Raw genomic sequence first — 22,999 nt, 5'->3', positions numbered from 1 at the left:
CGTCTTTTTTGAATTTTACCATGACCATTGTTGTGATAAGGATTGCAAAATGGGGAAAGTAGTAACGTAGGGTAGTAGTGATTAGGGCTTTTATAAATTGAACATGCAGAAAGATGTTCAACAACGAACTAATGTGGTTGTGAATCTTGGAGAATGAACAAATATTGATCAGTGACATAAATGGATGAGACACCATTCTTTTCGTATAGTATAATCTCTTTTAAATAAGCATTGTTTGTCAGTTATTAACAAACAGTTCGATAATGTCTGTGAGGCATGTCAAATGAGTAAAAGTCATAATTTACCCTTTAAGTCATCGACACATACAATTAAGGGTGTCAACGGATCGAGTTTACCGTTTTGGAACCTGTGTTTGGCTTTGGTGTGGAGCTTCTGCTCCTCTCGACCCTCAAGTCTACTTGTGTGAAGCATCTGCTCTATACAAGGAATGTTCCAGCCACCCACGCCCAATAAATTTCAGGGGCAAAATAGTTATTTGAGAAAAGTGTCAAGGTCATTTTTTACCTCTCTCATATGTTTTGGAGAGTTAGATGTGGCTGGGAATGCTAATTAAATGGGTAGTGAAAATGTAAGTTTGGAAACTCATCTCCCTCTCACACAGTTTGGGAGTGTCCTAGCCTTCACGCGGATACCATGCAAACCTTTTTTAACTAAAAACTCACATAAAGTCTGAGAAAATTGGGTCACTAGAGGGAATCAACTAGGGCCAAAGGTGAATCGAGCACGACTAAGATGAACCGAGCTAGACCCCAGCTTCAGCTTGCCTCGCATTGGACCTGGGTGACCAACAGGGTGCACCACGACCTTGACTGCAACAAGCTGCAGGCCTGCAGTGGTACCTCTATGAAGTCATTTCAATAATCATTGTACCTGCGTGGAGGTGTTGTCGAACTAAAAAGGTGCCTAAAAGTTTAACAATAGAAGCCACATTCGAAGTGGTTGTTATTGTTAATAATAGCAACCACATCCAAACTGGCTGCTATTGCTAAGTATAGCAACCACGTCATAAATGGCTGCTATTGCTAACAATAGCTGCCCCAGGTGGTACCTGACTTGGAACTAGTTTTTGGGTATGGTATCGGGTCCAGACTTAGGTCTAATTGGGTCCACTATAAGAAAAACCATAGATGGACCCAATAAGAAGTACTTGAACCAGACCCAAACCATGCCCGATAAAACCATATTTTTTTTAGCATTTTTGCATTAAAAAATTACGGATCTTAATCAGAACTCGGGTTGAGTCCGAGTCTAGTATAAAATTTCACAAACTATACTTGGGTTCATGTATTAATCAGACCCAGGTCTTATTATTTATCACCATACCCTATAGGGTTTGGTTTGGGTCGGGTTCGGGTAAACCCGACCCGTTGACACCCTTACATAGAGTTGATGGACCTCTTGATTTAATTTTTTTTGATGTATGGGGTCCAACTTATGTTTTCAGTGTTAGAGGATATACTTATTATGTGAGCTTTATTGATGCATTTTCTAGATTTACATAATTTTTTTTCATTAATTAAAAATCTCAAGTTCTACATGATTTTCAAACATTTAAAAAGTTGGTAGAAAATAAGTGTGGTATGAAGATCAAATCTCTTCAGTTTGATTGGGGTGGTGAATATCAATATGTTTCAGTGTATCTAAAGGCATGGTATTGAACATCATGTTGCATGTCCACACACTCACGAGCAAAATGGTTGTGTTAAAGGAAGCATAGACATATTGTGGAGACATGCCTTACTCTTATGACTCAGGTTGGTTTATCGTATAAATATTGGGATTATGCCTTTGTCACAGTTGTCTATTTAATTAATAGACTGCCTTTTTCTGTCACCCACAACAAATCTCCTTTCCAACTTTTCTTTAAGATTGTGCCTGACTATATGTTTTTAAAAGAGTGTGGGTGTTGCCTGTTATCCTTGCCTACATCATTTTAATAATTATAAACTTCAGTTTTGCCATACCAAATGCATATTTTTAGGATATAGCACCCAACACAAAGGGTATTTTTGCCTTGATTATGTGATCGAAAAAATAATTATTATTCAAAATGTTCAGTTTGATAAACATGACTTTCCTCTTAAAAAGAGCCCTTCAATGCCCCACCCCCCTCTTCCTACATCGCTTGCCCTCTTCCTACATCTCTCTTGCCTACACCTCTCTATGTACTTTTACTGAAATCGATTGACACAAATATACCTCCTAACCCTCTACCAGCGGTTCATCCTCTTGTTGAGGACATACCTCCCATGTTGTCCCCTACTTTTGTTGACCAGGTTGTACCAGACCCTCCTCTTCTATCTATCCCCCCCCCCCATGTACCTTTATGTTTCCATCCTATGGTTACTTATTCCAAAACTGGGTCCTTTAAACAAAAAACCTTTAACATTTCTCGATATCCCGTTCCTTTGTCTCTTCTTGCTGAATTTTCAAGAGACATTGAACCCACATGCTTTATATAGGCCAATAAAGAACCTCATTGGCATAGAGCCATGGAGGATGAATTTATTGCTTAAAAGTGCAACATGTACCCTTGTTCTTCCTGAGCCTTATATTAATGTTATTGCCAACAAGTGGATTTATAAAATCAAAAGACGGGCGAATGATTCCTTGGAAAGGTAAAAGGTCAGACTGGTTGCTAAAGGTTATAGTCAAGAAAAGGCAGAGACTATTTTGAGACCTTTAGTCCTGTTGTGAAACCTCTTAGCGTTCACATTGTTCTTACTTTAATTATAACTTGGCATTAACCAATTTGACAATTAGATGTTCATAATACTTTCCTTTATGGTCTTTTATTGAAAGATGTTTACATGTCTCAACTACAAGGATTTATAGATTTCCATTATCGTGATTATGTATATAAATTAACTGAGGTTGTGTATGACCTCAAACAAGTGCCACGAGCATGATACCAACGATTTAATCAATTTCTTTTGAGTATTGAATTTATTGCTTCTTTCCTGGATACATCTTTATTTGTCTATCAGCAGAAACAACTCACATTGTTTATTCTTATCTATGTGGATGATATTGTTATTATTGGCAATTCTCTTTCTTATGTCCTGGATATTATTTCATGACTGATTATTGAGTTTGTGATTAAGGATCTGGGTCCTCTATATTATTTTCTTGGAATTGAAACTACTTTCACACATTCTGGTTTATGCTTATCCCAACAAAAATATATGTTGAATTTACTGGACAAGATGCATATGACAGATGCAAAACCAATTACCACACCTATGGTGTCTTCAAGCAAATTATCAATCGATGATGGTGAACCATTTCAAAATCCCACATACTATAGATAGGTTGTTGGTGCATTGTAGTATCTCACGTTAACCAAGCCAGATCTTGTCTTTGCTATGAATAAAGTATCTATCGCCTATCACCCATTGGACAACTGTCAAGAATTCTCAAATATGTCAAAAATACTCTCCAATTTGGCGTGCTTATTCCAAAGTTCACCGATCTTCATATTTATGTTTTTTCTAATGGTGATTGGGTATGGAACTTTGATGATAGAAAGTCTACTTGTGGTTTTGGGCAAGTCTCTTATCTCCTTGTCAGCTAGAAAATAGTGCATTGTTGCCTGCTTTAGTACTGAGGCAGAATATCGCTCTTTGTCCAACACTGCTATTAAGGTCCTCTGGCTGGCCCACTTGCTTCATGATTTCTAAGTTCTTGTTCTCTCCCCACTAACATTGTGGTGTGATAGTATTGGTGCTACGTATCTTGCCGCAAATCCTATTAAGAATGGTTGCATGAAGCATATTGAAATTGATGTACATTTCATTTGGGATCATGTCACTCACACACCTACAGGTGAAATTTCTCTTTTGTTGATCAAGTTGTTGATATTATGACCAAGCCTATTTCTGGGGGCTTGATTCACTCTATTACCACCCTACCTCGGCCGCTGAGCTTGAGGGGCCTATCAGTAAAAACACTAGTTCAAATCTAAATCTTGATTTAAATTTGATCCAAAGATGTTAGCATATAGATGCTTTAATTAAAGAAGGTCAAGATCAAGATGTGACCAAGACCTAAGAGAATAAAAAGCTCAGTGAGAGTCGACATCCTCAAAAGAAGCCTAGTGAGAGTTGATGTCTTCGAGAGAATACCCAGTTAGAATAAAATAAACTCTATGGTTAATGAAGCCTTATGTTGCAGTAGGACTCCTTCAGGGAGTCACGATTTGTGTATAATCAATCCTGGTCATCTATGTGGTGATAATCAAGATGTAAACAATCTAGGAAAAAAATGTGTAATCTTTTCTATATAAAGAGATCCTCTCAACTCTCTCAAACAACACATCAAGAGATAGAGAGTTTAGAGAGAGAATAAAATTCTATTTGTTCATGAAGGTAGACCACACTGGTCGAACCACAATGTTCCTTCTCTAACTCCTTTCCATCCTAAAGATACATGCAGTTATGTTGTGGGAACCCAAATGGATTCATAGGTAAGATATCTATCTTTCACCAACTTGGCCCATGGGCTCTTATCTTGGGTGGCAGTCTTCCAAGCTAACTTCCCAAGCGCCAATGCTTTGTTCACTTCCTAATGCCAACACACACACACACACTCTCTCTCTCTTTTGATTTACACACCTTACTCCAGCCTAAGAGATTGCCATGTTTTTTGTCTTGTAAATCGCACCACAAAAAAATTGGCATGATAGACTCGAGTTCCAGCTTTAATGCTCATGTTGGGATTTTAAAGCAAGAAAGAAGAATCGTCCTTATGAGAATGACCCTAGCGGCCATTGAGAGGAATTTTCCCTTCTAGGTTTCTAGTCTTATGCAAACTCTTTGAACCATATTCACACATTTATCTCTTACGATTTCTTTGAAAAGGGGCAGCCCCAAGTAGATGATTGGAAGGGTGGTCGCTTGCTGCCCACTAAGTCGATGAAGGTTGGAGATCCTATGGGCATGGAGTTTTAAAAGGGATGAATACGATTTTAGCTTTTCTCACTAGTAGACCTGAAGCATCAATGATCTCTCACTTGTTGTTTATTATATATAGAGAGATAGAGTTTTATTCTTGGAGGAGGGAGAGACCCTCAAATTCTGCTTTTGTTGATGAAGAATGTTTGCCTTTGTTAATGTCCATTAAGCATAGAGTGCATGTGTGCACTAGGGGTGGCAATCGGGTCGAGTTGGCGGGTCGGGTCGGCGGGTTGGCGGGTCAGCATACCTCAACACGAACCCGACCCGTTTATTAAACGGGTCGACTGTGGCAAACACGAACCCGACCCATTTATTAAACGGGTAACCCGCCACGACCCGCCTAACCCGTTTAATAAACAGGTCGGGTCAACACGACCCGTTTACACGACACAAGGACCCGTTTATTAAACAGGTCGACCCAATAACATAGACACGATAACCGTCCCGAGTAACCTGACTGGCTTTTAGATTGATGAGTTAAACTAAAAGTCTAAAACTGCCAATTGATGAAACAGAATGAAAAGAGCTGACAGAGTGAATGCATCAGGGTTCAGCTCTTCAAGCTGCATCTTTCTGAACAATTCAAATGCTCACTATCACCACTTTGTCAAAGACACCATCAGAAAACCCATGTATAATGTTTCTTCACAAAGTGGTGCTAAAATTCCAACCATACCGAGTACACAAGCAGTACTGCAAGGTAGAATCAGGCAATGTCAAAACAACCAATACTACTGATCTGTTTCAAATATGGAATATCCTGGCTGGTATAAAGATGCATTCTCCATATAATTTGAACTATGTACAGGTAAATATGCAAGTATAATACTAAAGACCTGATGTTTGATGTACCAATAAATGGTAACAGCCACAGCAAAGGATCAGCCTGAAACAACATAAATAGTAATTCTTACTCACACTGATGAATGTGAAAAGGGGTGGGATATATAGCCATGTGCTTCAAATGGTTTTTCCCTTTTATAAAGATGGAATCATGGAAGGCAACAACAAAATATTTAAACCAAAAACATGCCACCAACGATAGGTCTACCACTAAGCCCAAACAGGCTGTAGGTAAAAAACAACTTAATCTGATACATTGAGTAACCAAACTGGATAGGGCAGCAAGCGCAGATTAGCATGAGAGCATACACTAAAAAACCATAAAAGAAACCCTCAAATTCCAGCCAAAACAACACCAACAAAAGGAAAAATGGAATTTTAGAAGGAAAAACTAAAACCCTACAAAAGCCTCAACCCAATTTGAGAGAAACCCCATGGATGTGCATCCTCCACAGTAAAAGATGCAGAGGCACTCGTAGCAGCCTGTTGTTGGTATTCCACTTGCTTGTGGACCTGTAAACGCAACTCAGCAACCCACAACAGAAGGAGGGAGAGCGGTGGATGTTGCAAGAAATAGAGAGAGAGACACCCAAAACAAAAGGAGGGAGAGCGGTGGATGTTGTCGAGTGAGAAAGGGGTCTCGGACCTCTCGGCGTCTCACGGCTCGCTATCGGCTGCGGCTAGGTAAGAAGGAGCGAGAACTGGAAAAGTGGAAATGCTAACTTTAGGGTTAGAATCATATATATATATATATATATATATATATATATATATATATATATATATATATATATATATATATATATATATATATAAAAAGTTATAAACGGGTTGACGGGTTCGGGTAAACGGGTTGACCCGCCCGACTAACCCGTTTATTAAACGGGTCAACCGGGTTGGCGGGTTGACATACCCCTAACACGAACCCGACCTGTTTATTAAACGAGTTCATTTTTTCCAAACCCGAACCCGCCTAAGAGGCGGGTTGGCGGGTCGGGTTGGTGGGTCGTGTCAGGTTTTGCCACCCCTAGTGTGCACCATTTCAAATAATAAATGTTGGTGAGAGCTGCTACTGAAGGTCGTCATACATGAGTCCCTGCCCTGTTAGGGGTGTCAATAGGTCTGATTTACCCTGAGGTGACCCAAACAAAACCCTATAGGTCCAGGTATGGTGATAAATGATAAGACCTGAATAAGACTTAGGTCCGTTTTAAACAATACACAATGTTTCCTGCTTGAGGCCATTGAATAGACTATCTCATGAACATGTAGAATGCTGTCTTTAGGGATGGCAGTGGACCGGGGGAAAACGGGACCCCGCCTCGCCCCGTATGGACCGGGGAATGAAGGGCATGAAACAGGGATGGAGGTGGGGATGAAGGTCAAAATTCATCCCCATGCGGGGATGGACTTACACTTTCCCCCTACCCGCCTCATCCCCGCCCCATCCCCGTTAATGAAATTACTAAAATACTTAAACCTAACTAATAAAATTACAATAAAACCATAATAATATATACTAACTTACTAGTCCCTCTCGGTTTTGCTCCTCGGTTTCCCTCTCTCGAGCTCACCCTCTCTCAAAAAATCAGAACCCTATTGTCGTTGGACCCTCTCCTCCCTCTCGAGCTCTCACGGTCGCCGAACTCTACCGTCGTTCTGCAGAAGCAGGTGGTGACCCCGCCTGCACACCCTCTCCCTCTCCCTCTCGTCGATCGCCGACAGAAATCCATAGAGAGCCTCGCCAGAGACGTAGGTAGTGTGCAGAGATTAGGCTCCTGGCGTGCGTGTGAGAGGCAGCCCAACACCAGCCTCCCATCACCAGCTGCAGCCTTAGCCCGTTGCCCCTCTCCCTTTCTCATGCCTAGCTGGAGAGAGTGCCCTCGCCACTTACTAACCCTAATATTGGGCGGGGACGGGACGGGGCGGGGATGGGGATGGGGATAATTAGTTTGAGATGGGGTGGGGGTGGAGGTCCAAAGTCCCCCCGCCACGGGGATGGACCGGAGATGGAGGTTAACTTTTTTAGATGGGAGCGGGGGTGGAGACCTTGTCCCTCGCCCCCGCCCCGGTCCACTGCCATCCCTAGCTGTCTTAGATGTGCCTTTTCTTGAGAAACGCTCTAAAAAAAACTGGTATTACAAAAAAAAAAACTCTACACAATATCCAATGTAGTGGACCCACTTGCTATTATATGGATTCGATTGAGATGCATCGTTGCATGACTTGGTTTTGCAAGAACCACAAAAGCAGATTTTGCCTGATCCAATCTCTTGGAAAAGTCAGCGTGAAAATAAGATTCTATTAATTTATTTTAAAAATACACATACAATGACCAAGTCCACAAATTGTTGAGACAGGATGAATAATTAGGTTACCTATGCTTATCATATCCACCAAAACAGTAATAGTCCAAGGCCACTTTTCCGGGCCACTTAATTTCCAAGTCGGTTCTTAGTGATCCCCAAAGTCATCCCTACCGTCCTACCTTTCTCTGGCATTTTATTGATACATGTTTTAATCAAATACGACTAGGGGTGTCAACAGGTCGGGTTTGGTTCGCACCCTGGTTGAACCAGACCTAGCTCCGAATTTCAGGTATGAACCCTGTCTAATCCGACCCACCATAAGATAAACTACATCCGGACCCAATAAAAACTACATGAACCAGACCTGGGCCATACCCGGTAAAATAATACTTTTTTAGTATTTTTACATTGAAAAATTGTGGGTCTGGTATAATTTTTCACAAATCATACCCAGATCCATGTATTAATCGGATCTTCTGGTCCGGACCCGAGTCTTAATCAGGTCTTCTTATTTATCACCGTACCCGGACCCTATAGGGTTTGATTCAGGTGCGATCTGGGTAAATCCTACTGGTTGACACCCCTAAATACGACCCCTTAGATGTGATCTGCATTGTCTACTAGGTAAATTTGAGAACCATTCGAAAGTCGGTGGCCAGAAAACCAAGAAAAGTTTGTGAACTAAAAAATCGTTCTTTTTCATAAAAAGAACCAGTCTTCTTCAATTGATAAATGATTCTATGTCAAAACTTCCACATTTCAATTTAGTTGCAATAACAATTTGACCACTATTTCCAAGAAGGAACTGCTTCTGAATAGTCAAAATAACTACTTGAATAAAAATATGGAAGAGTAACATTTATGCCAACGACCTAATAAAAGAAGTCTTGCAGAAGCAATACTTGGACGTTGCCTAACCACATGTTAAGCACCAAAAGACAATATAAGGAAGCTAGCTGGATGCTCCTCGTTCATTTGTGAAGGAAAATAATTGAGGCACTCAGTTGACAAGCACAGCCACCCTTCTGCTTCTAGGAAAACTTACTACAATCACCAAGTTTTTTTCTGCAAACTCATTGGTAACTTGACTTTGATTAAATTGGGAGCTATATATAAAGACTTCCATTAGCCTTGCAGCACACAGCGCACAGCACACAGCACACAGTCAAGCCATCCTTCTTTCCTTCCACAAATGTCTATCAATGGTATACCTGGAGAACAGATAGAGGTAACAGGTACGATCACGATCACCACCACCATCATCATCGTCTTCTCCTTGCATATCATGATTTATGTAGGATTTGTGAGTGTTTTATGTGTTTCACTCTTTCATGGTTGCTTTTCCTAGTTGTGAGCGGCCACAACTTGAGGGATACGTCGACCCGGATGCATGACCAAGACCCATATGTCCGACTTGAATATGCTAACATTTCATTGCGGACGCAAGTATGCAAAGGTAAGCAATCTTCTCTTGCCGGTGGAAGTTTATGCTGATCATTAATCAATTGTTTTAGAAAGAAATCCAGGAGACCTAAGTTAGGATTGATTCTCTTTTGGTTTCTTACATGGGAAAATGCGCGGTGAGTTGAGAGACCTGCCATGCTGAAAAGTCCTGTCAAGCTATGGTCGCCATGCCAGATGGCATAAAACCCCGAGGACATCCCCCTTATCCACCAGGGAGCCTATTGCTTTAGCCTTGTAGTGTTCGAAACAAGGATCCCATCACTTGAAATAGGATGGTTCCATCATACATTCAATCCTAGTCATTCAATCAACGGCTAGATGGTTCTGCTGGATGGCTAGGATTGAATGTATGATGGAACCCATTTTATTTCAAATTAAGATGGGATCCTAGTGCTCGTGCAATGATCAATCATATTCCCTAGAGACTCGCATGGATTATCTTGATTCCCATCTTGCTCATGATCGATTCCTCATTGGGATCATACTGGTGGCTTGCCCGGTGGGTGTCCTTTGTAGGTTAGGGCATTCACCCAAGGTTTACTACCTAGGAGGGGAGTCCAATTAAGAGTCGCTTGTTCCTAGGCAAGTTCCTCAACATCCAAAAAAAAAAAAATGAACTATCTTGATTCACCATGTTTATACTGCAAGAGACTATATAGCCAACTTCATTATAAGTTGATGGCAGGTTTTCAAAATCTCCATAAGACATGCACCTGGCTTGGAAATTAGGCTTATGTGTAACCATGATGGATCTTTTCTATATAGCAATATGGGATGGACATGAAAAGAAGGGGGTAGCATATAAAGCATTTAAATAGCAATTGCCAAGAACATGGAACCATGTTTAGTGAAGTTAAAAACTTAACCTGTGTGAGGAAATGGACTGTAATATTAGTACTTTATTGTTGCTTCATACAGGCGAACCTAAGGATCCAATCTTCAAGCAGAAATTTACCTTCACTCTTGTTGAGGGACACCATGAAATTGGCGTGGCAGTTTGGAACAAGAATACCATGGTAACAGACTGTCTCATTGGTACAGTAAGGTGAATTTCACGAGTTAATGCCCTTTTTAGCAAGGCTTCCAGATTCATCATCATCATGTTTTCTTAGTTCAAAAATGTGTTTCTGATGCAGGGTTCTGCTAGACACGCTCCTTGTTGTTGGCTATGATGATTCCTTGTGGCCACTCCAGTTTGAAGACAGGTACCAAATCCAGACAGTTTTACTGAAACTTCTCAATTCATGACCTGCTTAGGGTCACTTGCTATTGAGAGCCTTGTTAAACTTGGGCTACACCAAGTCCTTATTCACCAGTGACCTACAACCCTTCTATGTTTCTTTTTTATTTTATGGAATTCTATGTTTCTTTCATTCTTTTTTTAATCTTTGTTTTGCATGTTTGTGAGACAGATCTGGAGGCCAGATAAGGCTAGTGATGAATTGCAAAAATGTGCAGGTAATGCTTATTATTCCTGACCTGTTCCCTTGGCTTGGTTACTATATTGATTATCAAACTAACCAAGTTTCATGATATTGGTATTTGCAGAAGGGAAATATGACATACATGCCACCTGTGGCACCTGTCTTTGCCCCTTCCCCACAACCTGTTCCCTATATGCCATATGTACCAATCACCTATGGCCATCCTTCCACCTATCCAATTACAAACCAACCACTACCTCCTCCCCCTCCTCCTCTTGCTGATGCTGCTCCTTCACAGCCTAATTTAATTATTCCACCAACAAGCAGGTCTATTTCATATACTCCATCAGCTCCTTCAGCACCAAATCGATCCGAGTCCTACAATCCATCATTTCCTTCCGCACCAATCACCTATGACCCTCCTTCCTCCTATCCAATTACAAACAAACCACTACCTCCTCCTCCTCCTCCCCTTCCTCCTCCTCCTCCTCCTCCTCTTGCAGATGCTGCTCCTTCACAGCCTATTTTGATTCTTCCACCAACAAGCAGGTCTATTTCATATACTCCATCAGCTCCTTCCTCACCAAATCGATCTGAGTCCTACAATCCATCATTTTCTTCTGCACCAAATGAACCTTCATCCCATAGCCCACCATTTACTGACTTGTCAAATCGATCTATCTCTCTTGATTCATCATCCGCACCACCAACATATCAAGGTAAGTTCTGCACTTAGAAAACCCTTTTTTACTGTATTTCTGTGATAATGATGATAATAATATGAATTTTGGAAAATGGTGGGACGAGAGCAGTTATAAGATATGTGGCCTGCTAACAAATCCATAAGTTGACTTCTTATATTACTAACTAGACTAACATAATTAATTGTATGGTGAGAATGCTAACTATATATGGTCAGTGCACTTTCAAAATATTGATGTGTAGTTGTGTCTATTACATATAGTTACCATAAGCTTCCTGCTCCATGGGGAAGTTCGCTTCTGAAGCAGAAAATTTCTCGCTTCTTTGAAACGCGAGGAAGCTTTGGAAAAACTGCTTCTGAAATATGAAAATCTCCATTTCGTTCAGTGGAAAGCCCACTTTCATTTTGTTTCCCAAAACGATTCCCTTTCCTTTTCTGAACATTTCCCTCACTTCTGGTTGCTTCTCCCTCACTAATTATGTTTTTCATATTAAAAAATTATAATTTTTTATAACAAGTTTGTGTATTGGTTTTATATAATTTTTTATTTGTTTCACGTCATTTATTAATTGCTTCTAACCATGCTTCATAGTGCTTTCTATGCGTTTCCTTTTTATAACACTCGCTTCCCTGATTATTCTGCTTCCGCTTCACGCATAGCTTTTAGTATCTATTTAATTTTCTGGCAACTATAAGGAAAGTCATAGACCACTTGAAAGTTGCAAATTCGGACCACAAGAATACAAGCAATGGACACCATCAATGATGAACGTTTCTTCAAAAGGAATGACAAAAGAGGAAGAAGAAAATATCTCAAGAATTTTGAGTCATAGACGTCGGTCACAATTAGGGATGGCAGTGGACCGGGGCGGGCCGGGGGACAAGGTCTTCACCCCCGCCCTGTCTCAAAATCCAAACCTCCATCCCCGGGAATGGATTTTAACCTCCACCCCTGCCTCCATCCCCGGTCCAAACGAGAGCGAGGAGGGGCGGGCCCCCATTTCTTGGGTGGGGCCCGTTGTCCTCCGGTCTACTGCCATCCCTGGTCACAATCCACGAGTGGTACCATGCAAATTCTAGCGACTGTGGCTACTACGTTAAGTCATCCTTCCGAAAAGAATAAAATTCAAAATTAAATGCTCTACAAATTGTATTATTGAAGAAGGGGAACATTACATAAATTAGTGGCCATAACTAGGGTGTCAATGGGTCTGGTTTGGTTCGAAGTCAAATGAAACCAGACTCAGACCTGATTTGAGATAATGGTATCGGATTCAAATCCAGGTCTAATCAGATCATAAGAGAAACCGTACCCAAATTCTATAAGGATTACCCAAACCATACTTGATAAAATAATAACTTTTATCCTTTCTACATTGAAAAATTCTGGATCTTAGTCAAAACTTGGGTAGGGCCCTGAACTAGTACGAAATTTCACAAACCATACCTGGCTGCATATTAATCGAACCTTTTTGGTCTGACCTGGATTTTAATTGGACCTTCTTATTTATCACCAAACCCGGATTCTATAGGGTTTGATACCCTAGCTACAACCGTTGTAATGAAAATCAAAATGTCTACCTCAAAAAGATTAGTTTAAGAGCACGTTTTCTAATATCAAAAGTAAACGATCCTACAGCTCTGATTGAGTAGATAATACCTCTCTCTCTCTCTCTCTCTATATATATATATATATATATATATATATATATATATATATATATATATATATCAAAGTTGACCTGACCATGCTATAGAGGCAAAAATCATGAGTGCAAGCCTTATAAACTCAATTTGACATCATAACGTGTGTTTAGGAAGGTTTCTTAGCTAAGGATTAGGGGTGGCAAAACCTGACACAACCCGCCTCTTAGAAGGGTTCGGGTTGGGCTTATGCCAATCCGTTTAATAAATGGGTCGACCCGCGTAACCCGTTTATTAAACAGGTCGGGTTCGGGTTGGGGGTATGCCAACCCGGCTGACCCGTTTAATAAACGGGTTAGGCGGGTGGGTCAACCCGCCAACCCAACCCATCAACCCGCCAACCCAACCTGCCAACCCGTCGACCCGCCAACCCGACCCGACAACCTGCCAACCTGACCCACGAACCTAAGAACCCGTTTACCCGACCCAACCCATTTATTAAATGGGTTGGCGGGTCGTGTCGGGTTACCCATTTATTAAACGGGTCGGGTTCATGTTTGCCACAGCCGACCCGTTTAATAAACGGGTCGGGTTCGGGTTGAGGTATGCTGACCCCGCCAGCCCGTACGGTCGACTCGCCAACCCGACAAGATTGCCACCCCTACTAAGGATCACACCTTTAGTTTGTGTTCTTTATGTGATCAAAATGCGATTTTTGAATTGAAAAAAATTAGAAAAATTTACAATACGAACCTAACATTTTCCTTATTTACAAATACCGGCAAATATTACAAAAGCTGCTTGGGTTTAAAAACGAATTCTCAAACACACGCTTGAGCAAAACTTTAGTATTTTGACCCTGGTCAAACCTTGTCTATCCATTATAAATGGACATATTTACCTTTTTCATGTCCCTTTCATCATAATCCCCTTCTCTTATGGGGTAAACCAGAGTTGCTTGATACACCATCAAATCCAGGTCGAGCCTCTTTTTTGCCAGAATGCACACAGGTACCATGCCGGAGTCCCTTCTCCCTCTGCTTGGACCAAACTCACAAGCCCTTTTCTTTCATATTTGGGATTGAGGTACTGATTGAGTTCTTTTTGCATTTGAGACTAAGAAATTTGGTTGGAGTTTTTTTTGTTTTTTAATTTTGTTTTGGTATTTGAGAGAGAGAGCAGCAAGATGGGAATGGAAACCCTATGGTGATCGGAGAGAGAGAGAGAGAGAGCCGAAAGGATATCAACATTAATACTCATGAAGATCAACAAAATGTTGAACCCATGAACCAGAAGAAACAAAGCTAAAATATAGAAAAAACAAAGCTAAAGAAAAGAAACTACAGACAGCTAGCAACAAAACAACAAAGCCTACTCAACCAGGATCCGCAGGATTAGAAGAAACCACCGCTGAGTGAACGTCGTTCAGATGAGAGGAGAGGTCTCTAAGATGCATACGTAATATTGCATATACATCAACCAGGATTTTATGGACAAGATGATTAAAGATGACCGAAATTTGACGGAAAGTAGCATCATTGCGTGCCATCCAAACAAACCATCAAGTAGTAAGCAACCATGTCTTCCAGATCAGTCTCCACCGCTTGCATCGTCTAATTTCAATAGGGCCCATGTCTTCTAGGAGAGAGAGAGAGAGATGGCAATGGAAACCCCCTATGGTGGTAATCGAAGGGTAGTGAAGTCTTCAGTGAGTGGCTGATGCAATGAAGGGTGGTGAAAAAAAAAACATTTAGCAATGGGTAATGAATCTCCTAGGGGTAAACTACAGTAGATGCAATTAACCCATGGGAGAGAGAGGAGATGGTGAAGACCTGCAGAAGGGGTAAAAATGTTAATTTACAGTAAGTAACCAGGGTTTGACTAGGGTTAAAGGACTACGATTAGGAGAAGTGGGTCTTTGAGAATTAGTTTCTAACCTCAGCTGCTCTTTGTAATATTTCAAATGTTAGGTTGTGTTTGTAAATAGGTCAAAGGTTAGGCAGGTCTTTGTAAATTATAAGTTGTGAGTAGGGATGGCAGTGGACCGGGGGAAAGCGGGGCCCCGCCCCGCCTCGCCCCGTTTGGACCGGGGATGAAGGGTATGAAACGGGGATGGAGGCGGGGCTGGAGGATAAAATCCATCCCCGCCGCGGAGGCGAGGAGGGGGTGGATGTGCACTTTTCCCCGCCCCGTCCCCGCCATGATCCCCGCCTAATCCCCGCCCCGACCACTTTTCCCCGCAATATCCCCGCCCCGCCCCGCCTCATCGCCGCTTGGACCGGGGATGAAGGGTATGAAATGGGGATGGAGGCGGGGGTGGAGGATAAAATTTTGAGGCGGGGCGGGGGTGGAAACCTTGTCCCCCGCCCCGCCCCACTGCCATCCCTAGTTGTGAGCCTTTGGTTTTTAAAACTCTTGATGTGACAGTCGCATGATGCAAAACTCTTTTTAAATTACATTTAGTTTTTGTCAAAACAATGTTACAACTAAGGGTTCCGTAGCCATGAGGCTACCAAATTATCATCATCATCAACCCTTATCCCAAGTCGGTTCGGACTCAGGTGAAACCAGACTTAAACCATATCCAAGTCTATTATAAGAGAAACCATACCCAAACCCTTTAAGAACAACATTAACCAAACCTAGACCATACCCGATAAAATAATATTTTTTATTCCTTTTATATTGAAAATTTGCAGGTCTTAATCAGAACTTGGGTTGAGCCCGAGTCTGGTATAAAATTTCACAAACTATACTCAGATCCATGTATTAATCCGACCCTCGAGACCGGACCCAAGTCTTCATATTTGTTACCATATCCTGACCAGGTGGGGTCCCTGTAAACAGAACCCGTTGACATCCCTAATCCCAAGTATATGCCATGGGGGTATTCCTTACACACACAGTCTAAGACTGTTATACGCGCGCATGTGTGTGTGCGTGCACGCACGCACAAGTTGAACGACTCTCTGCAGTTTTGCAACCTTATAGTCCTTGTGGAAAAATTGCTTGTTTTCAGATTTAAACTCATCTATGATTCCCTTCCTTTGCAGAGCAGAGAGTTGAAAGGAGGGAAGCGGAGGCCTTTGGAGGTTGAGTTCTATTTCGTTTTCCTTCAGTTTGGTTGGCTTCAATCCTGAACTCACTTAATTTGTTGGTTCTTTCTTTCCCCTTTAGAGGATGGAGTTGAAAGGAGGGAGGTGGAGAATTTAAACTTCTCTCTCAATCAAACCCCAGTTCAAAGCATTGCACCACGCGTTAGGAAATCTGAAAGATCTCGAAGGAAGTTGCAGAACGCCAAAACTGCAAATGTCGGTAATAGCAGTGAAGAGCCTACGTTTCCACTCAACTCCCAATTGTCATCATCTCCCAAGACTTTACCAACTTTGAACTTTGGTCAGAAGTTTTTCGTTTTTGTTTGCTGTTTGTTGTTTTGGATTGGGGTTAAACGGGCAAGTTGGGGATCAATTTTCAGGGATAATTTGATCAGATAATGGCATATGGCATAAAGCGTAAGCAATTCTTGTACTTGAATTTTGTTGTGGGCACATGGATCACATATGTATGATTAGATTCAAAAGAAAAGAATAAAAAACTCGTGAAAATCTCAATTCATACTCTAGTTCTCATATTTTCAGCGGAATCAAACCTACCCAGGGATAGAGATTGTCAAAAAGGTCCAACTGATATTGTACTGTCGAGAAGTCTGATTTTAGCATTGTCGTTCCTTGCTTGCTAGTAGAAAGACTATAGATCAATTCATGAGCTAGTTGGATGTTCTCTTGAATGGACCTGCAGGCCCTTTGAAATTAAATAAAAGAAGATGCACGGGAGCATCTATCATCCGTTTGAGCATCACCTTAAAAAAAAAAAACTTATGTAAGGCCAGAAATCCCTAAGAGCATATGCACCCTAGGATTAAGAACCAGATTAGTCGTATTTATAAGTTTCAAGAGAAGAGTATCTTTTTCAAATTAAGTCATCTTTCACAGCTTGTTATATGTCTTTACCCATTATGTTCCAAGTAGATCCGATAGAAGCATGCATGAAATCCATCCAGATATAAGCCACTATGTTCCAGTAGATCTGGTAGAAGCATGCTTGAAACCCATCTAGACTCGGATCTTTGTCATCATCTGATTGAAAGGCAGTAGCCTCCATCTCAACATCTTGGTTGAAGTAGTGTACGGTTCTCCTCCCCAGTAACCACCAATTCATGTATCATAGTCAAGAATGTCAGAAAACAAGGCTTTAAAGAAGCAACTTCTTGATTCTTGATTTTGGATCCATCATCTTGTCAAATAAATTTCATGAAATTTTCATAAAATATGAATGCTTTGGTGGCAGGTAGGGGTGGGCAAGGCGGCTCGATGGGCCAAGCTGATGGGCCAGGTTTGGGTCAAGGTTTTAGGTCTAGGCTCATTAGCTACCGAGCCGGAACTCAGCCCGTTATATACCTGGGCCGGGCCCGGGTCAGCCCACAGGCTACCTGGTCAACCCGATGGGCCTGAACTATCTAATTAATTTTTTAATAATATAAAATTTTAAAAAATTAACTAATTTTATAGTAACTTGGTAACAATTACTATTTACCTAATTAGTTGCATTAATTTTATAAAAACTAGAAAGATAATTAGTTGGGTACATGGGAACTTGTTAATTATTACTATTTACCTAATTATTTACACTAATTTATGAGAAAAAGATGATTTTATGGGACTGGGTTTATTTAGGAATTAGGGTTTTACGAATTTTTTCTCCATCACCTTCACCGTGCAAATTGCAAGTCCTCCCTCAAGTAACCAATAAGCCAGAGCTCTAACTGATGGGGGAAGTGGAAATGGTTGTAGGAATACTTGAGCATAAGCATTCATCACGAGTGGTGCAAAATCACTGATATTGATCGATGCTGATTTCTATTCATTTTTTTTTTCTTGGTGTTTGTGTTTTGTTTAATGAGGCATAGAGAGAGAAAGCAGCTTCTTGCTGGTGTTGCTGTATTTTGATCACTTGTTACTGTTTCTATCACGCTCGGCCCCAGAACTCCCTAGCCTGGACTGTGCTGCACTGGTACCTGAACTTCGACTGGTTGCGCAGTATGATGTGCACCCTATCTGCATCAAGATTCCAGATAAGTTCACATGTGATGGATCATTTTGTCAGTGTTGTGGACTGTTGACCTCAATAGGTGATGATGTATAAACGGATAGGGAAGCTATGGTGGGAAGAAAGCATTGAGGACTAGTGAGCTTAGATGGTCTGAAAAGCCTTTCTGCAATCATATATGGTAATGTTGTGATTGATCCTTGCACAAGGCCTGTGAAAATGCTTGGAAGTTCAATAAGATTAGAAAACAGGAAAGAAAGTAAACAAAATTAAAAGAAAACCTTGATGATTTGTGCATTGTGGAGAATGTTAAGGTAATAATAAAATTAAATTGACCTATTAACTTTTCTTATTAGTGCACTTGGCATGCGCATATCAAAGGGGAAGTAATCACTTTCTTCCGAGTAGGGTTTCCTGCAAGTTTAAGGGCATCCTGTGAGTTATCTTCCTTTTATCACCCGTGAAACATATCTATGTTTTTAAATTTTAAAGATTGGTTATGGTAGGAAACTGGAAATCTATTAATTCTTAATAAGAAATTAAGAAACCTGCTCCAGGAAGAAAATATATTGGTTCTGAGATATATAGATTCTTAATAAGTAATTAAAAAACTAAAGCTTCTCAGATATGTCATCTTAATAAGAAATTTAAAACTACTCGTTTGAAGAAAACATATAGGTTCTAAGGTTTTTATTGAGAATCACATGCATGGATAAGGGTAGCCATAATGAACCAACCACATGGCATGGATAGCGCAACTCCTAAAATCATGCACTAGATAGGGAGTCTGCCATGCAAATATTTTCAAATTCAAAATCTTGTTGTAACTGATATTCTTTCCTTGTTTCTAGATTTTACATCTCATGTAAAATATAAAAGATGTATGATTGTAAACATAAGTAATACAACTGAGGCCCTGATTCTTTATCGTGTTGGCCATTCATATCCTTTTTGTTTTTCCTTTCACATGGTATCAAACCATTGAAAGGATTTTTCATCATGAGCATCGAAGGAGAGACTGGAAACCAGACTGGAGGAATTGTAGCAGCTGGCACCCCGACCGTGACTCCTAATACTGGTGAGTCAATCGATAATCCATTTTACTTACATCATTCAGACAACCCTGGATAAGTCCTCGTAACCAGTCCTTTAAATGGTGTCATGACAACTATCCGTCATAGAGTCGGGCCATGATTGTAGCCTTGTTCGCCAAAAATAAGATGGGTTTTGTTGATGGATCTGTGATCAAGCTAGACCCAACGAATCCAACATATATGGCCTGGTTGCGATACAACAATATGGTCCTATCTTGCCTCTGGAACTCTCTCACCAAAGAGTTATCTAAAAGTGTGATCTATGAAGAGATTGCGGCCGAGGTATGGCACGATCTTCATGAAAGGTTCTCTCAAACCAATAGACCATGTATTTTTCAAATATGTAGATCCATTATGACTTTACACCAAGAAAATATGTCTATCTCAGTTTATTATATCAAAATGGAAGTATTATGGGATGAATTCGCTGCACATATATCTTTTCCTTCTTATACTTGCAGGGCTATCAAAATCATGTCTGAGCTTTACCAACAAGAAAGGTTGATCGAGTTTCTCATGGGGCTGAATGAGTCCTATATAGTAGTGAGAAGTCAGATTCTTATCATGGATCCACTCTCAAGTGTTAATAAAGATTATAGCCTTTTACTTCAAGAGGAGCGTCAACGTGAACTTCGAATATCACCAACCTTAGAAAATAGGGTTGATGCCCTTGTTGATCGGCATAGTTGTCCAAATAGGTTTCAAAAGGATGACAAATACAAAGGCAAAAATTTTCGTGAGAGACCAAAATGTGAACATTGCAACCGGATGGGCCATACGAAAGACCGATGTTATTATCTACACGGTTTTTCATAAAAGAATATTGCAAATCAAGTCCAAACTGATCCAACTCATAAGGTTGAATCAAGTTCTCCTAGCATTGTTGTGCCTCAACTCACCATGGATCAGTATAATCAACTTTTCAATCTTTTATCATTAGGTAAAGCAACCCCAATGGTGAATATGATAGGTAATCATGAGAGCAATCTTACCCCTTCTTTTTCAAATATTTGGATTCTTGATACGGGAGCAATCAATCATATGTGTTGTTCTCTTTCTATGTTGTCTTCTGTTTATGAATACTTTTCTAAACCTGTCAAACTTCCAAATGGCTCATTTGCCTCTATATCTTATGCGGGAAAAGACGTTTCCTCAAACATTACTTTAGACCAAGTCATATACGTTCCTTCTTTCCATTTCAATCTCATTTCGGTTAGTAAACTGACAAAATCTCTGAATTGTAATGTCACTTTCTTTCCTTCTCATTGTGAAATACAGGACCTTTGCTAAAAGAGGATGATTGGAGTGAGTAGAGTTCGTGTGGGCCTTTATTTTCTTCAAGATGAAAATAAATTTGTTGGTGTTTCCTTTAATTTAGACTATAGTTTTGATTTATGGCACTGGCAATTAGGCCATCTATCATCTAGTAGACTTCAATTTTTGTCTCAAAATAACAATTCTATTACATTTAAAAATCGTCATTGTGAAATTTGTCCTTTGGAAAAGCAAGCCAGACTTTCATTTTCTTTAAGTCAATCTCAAACTTTACATGTTTTTGACCTCATACATGTTGATATATGGGGAGGATATCCATCATTTTCCATTACTGGAGCCCACTATTTTCTTGCAATAGTGGATGATTATACAAGAACGACATGGGTTTTTTTGATGAGACACAAAGCCCAAACTAAAGAGTTTTTACAATCTTTTATCAAAATGATTCAAAATCAATTTCAAACCCATGTTAAAAGTATTCGATCAGATAATGGATTTGGATTTTTTTTCAACGATATGCAAAAGTTTCTCCTTGATCAAGGCATTTATCATCAACATTCTTGTGTCTCAACACCCCAACAAAATGGGGTAGTTGAAAAGAAACATCGACACTTGCTTGAAGTAGCGTGTGCCATTCGGTTTCAAGCTAACTTGTCAATTCATTTTTGGGGAGAATGCATCCTAACAGTTGCATATCTCATAAATAGACTTCCCACTCATATCCTAGATAAGAATTTAAAAACTACTCCTCATGATCTCCTTTATGGTTCACCATCTAATTACACACATTTACGTGTGTTTGGAAGTCTATGTTTTGCTCATAATATACATTACAAATACAAGTTTGATGCTAGAGCCAGAAAGTGCATTTTTGTTGGTTATCCTTATGGCCAAAAAGGTTACAAATTTTTTGATCTTGAGACCCAAACCATCTTCGTTAGTAGAGATGTGATTGTTCATGAGAAAGTGTTTTCTTTTCAAAATTATAAAGATCAAAACACAAAATGCATGTATTGCCATTGCCAATTTTGGATCATGAACCTCATATTATTTCTCCCAACATTGACACTTGTTTAAATAATTTTGATAATCAGCTAAATTTTGAGACGTCTATTGATGAAACTACCCATCAAGATGTTGAACCTACTCTTCGAAGGTCTACTAGAACAAAGGTTAGGCCAGCTTATCTTGAAGATTTTCAATGCTCGTATGTCACACTCTATGCCAATACCATCAACTCCAAAGCAAAGAATACAAAATATCCGCTTTGTAATTACCTCAACTTCTCTCAATTTTCAAATTCTGATTTAGCCTTCCTTGCTTCCATATCAACTCATAATGAACCCAAAAATTACCCTCATACATCAAAAGATGAGAAGTGGTATACTGCTATGGTAAATGAACTTTGTGCTCTAGAAGACAACAAAACTTGGACTATCGCTAAGTTGTCATGCGGAAAACAGGCCATTGGATCCAAATGAGTTTTTAAAATCAAATACAGATCTGATGGCTCTATTGAGATGTATAAAGCCCATCTAGTGACAAAGGAATACACTCAACAAGAAAGAATGGACTACAATGACACGTTTGCACCCGTTGCTAAGCTCCTGACTATGAGGTGTCTTTTGTCTGTGGCTGCCATATCTAATTGGCCTATTTTTCAACTAAATGTTAATAACACCTTCTTACATGGTGATCTAGAAGAGGAGATATACATGCAACTACCACCTGGCCATCCTCAAGAGAAAGATACTAGCCTTGTTTGTCGTCTTAACAAGTCTTTATACAGACTTGAACATGCTTCAAGACAATGGTTTGCACAATTTTCACAAGCCCTTAAACAAGCATGCTTCAAACAGTCTCTCGAATATTATTCATTTTTTTCTTATATATCTAGATCACAAAAGATTTTTCTACTTGTCTACGTGGATGATGTTATCATCACTGGCAATGATGAACGATTTATCACCAAGTTGAAATTTTTCATTCACCATAAATTTCGAATCAAGGACCTAGGCACCTTGAAATATTTTCTTGGCATTGAAGTTGTTAAATTAATCTAGGCTCTTTCTATACCAGAGAAAATATATTTTGGATCTTCTGAAGGATACATGACACCTTGGATCCAAACCGAGACACACCCCTATAGAGTCACATCTCA

The 22,999-nt window shown here is 40.1% G+C and overlaps 1 protein-coding gene across 1 annotated transcript; it reads left to right on the top strand.

The window, feature by feature from the left end:
- Positions 1-9,282: 9,282 nt before the first annotated feature.
- On the top strand, positions 9,283-16,858 carry LOC149822870 (uncharacterized). The gene is made up of 7 exons (XM_089981294.1): positions 9,283-9,363; positions 9,477-9,584; positions 10,511-10,637; positions 10,729-10,797; positions 11,005-11,050; positions 11,141-11,735; positions 16,541-16,858. The coding sequence occupies exons 1-7, from the start codon at positions 9,321-9,323 to the stop codon at positions 16,855-16,857; spliced, it is 1,305 nt and encodes a 434-aa protein (XP_089837420.1). The 5' UTR covers positions 9,283-9,320; the 3' UTR covers position 16,858.
- The last annotated feature ends 6,141 nt before the right edge of the window (positions 16,859-22,999 follow it).

This window comes from Nuphar pumila, chromosome 11 (genome assembly GCF_984573655.1).
Source record: "Nuphar pumila chromosome 11, dmNupPumi1.hap1.1, whole genome shotgun sequence".
NCBI classification, from domain to species: domain Eukaryota; kingdom Viridiplantae; phylum Streptophyta; class Magnoliopsida; order Nymphaeales; family Nymphaeaceae; genus Nuphar; species Nuphar pumila.
Note: the sequence above shows the minus strand (reverse complement) of the source record. Positions and strands in the feature narration are given on the sequence as shown.

Coding starts and splice junctions, on each gene's coding strand:
- LOC149822870 (XM_089981294.1), top strand. CDS start 9,321: ATGTCTATCAATGGTATACCTGGAGAACAGATAGAGGTAACAG. Junction 9,364..9,476: donor AGAACAGATAGAGGTAACAG/GTACGATCACGA, acceptor TGCTTTTCCTAG/TTGTGAGCGGCCACAACTTG. Junction 10,798..11,004: donor CCACTCCAGTTTGAAGACAG/GTACCAAATCCA, acceptor TTTGTGAGACAG/ATCTGGAGGCCAGATAAGGC.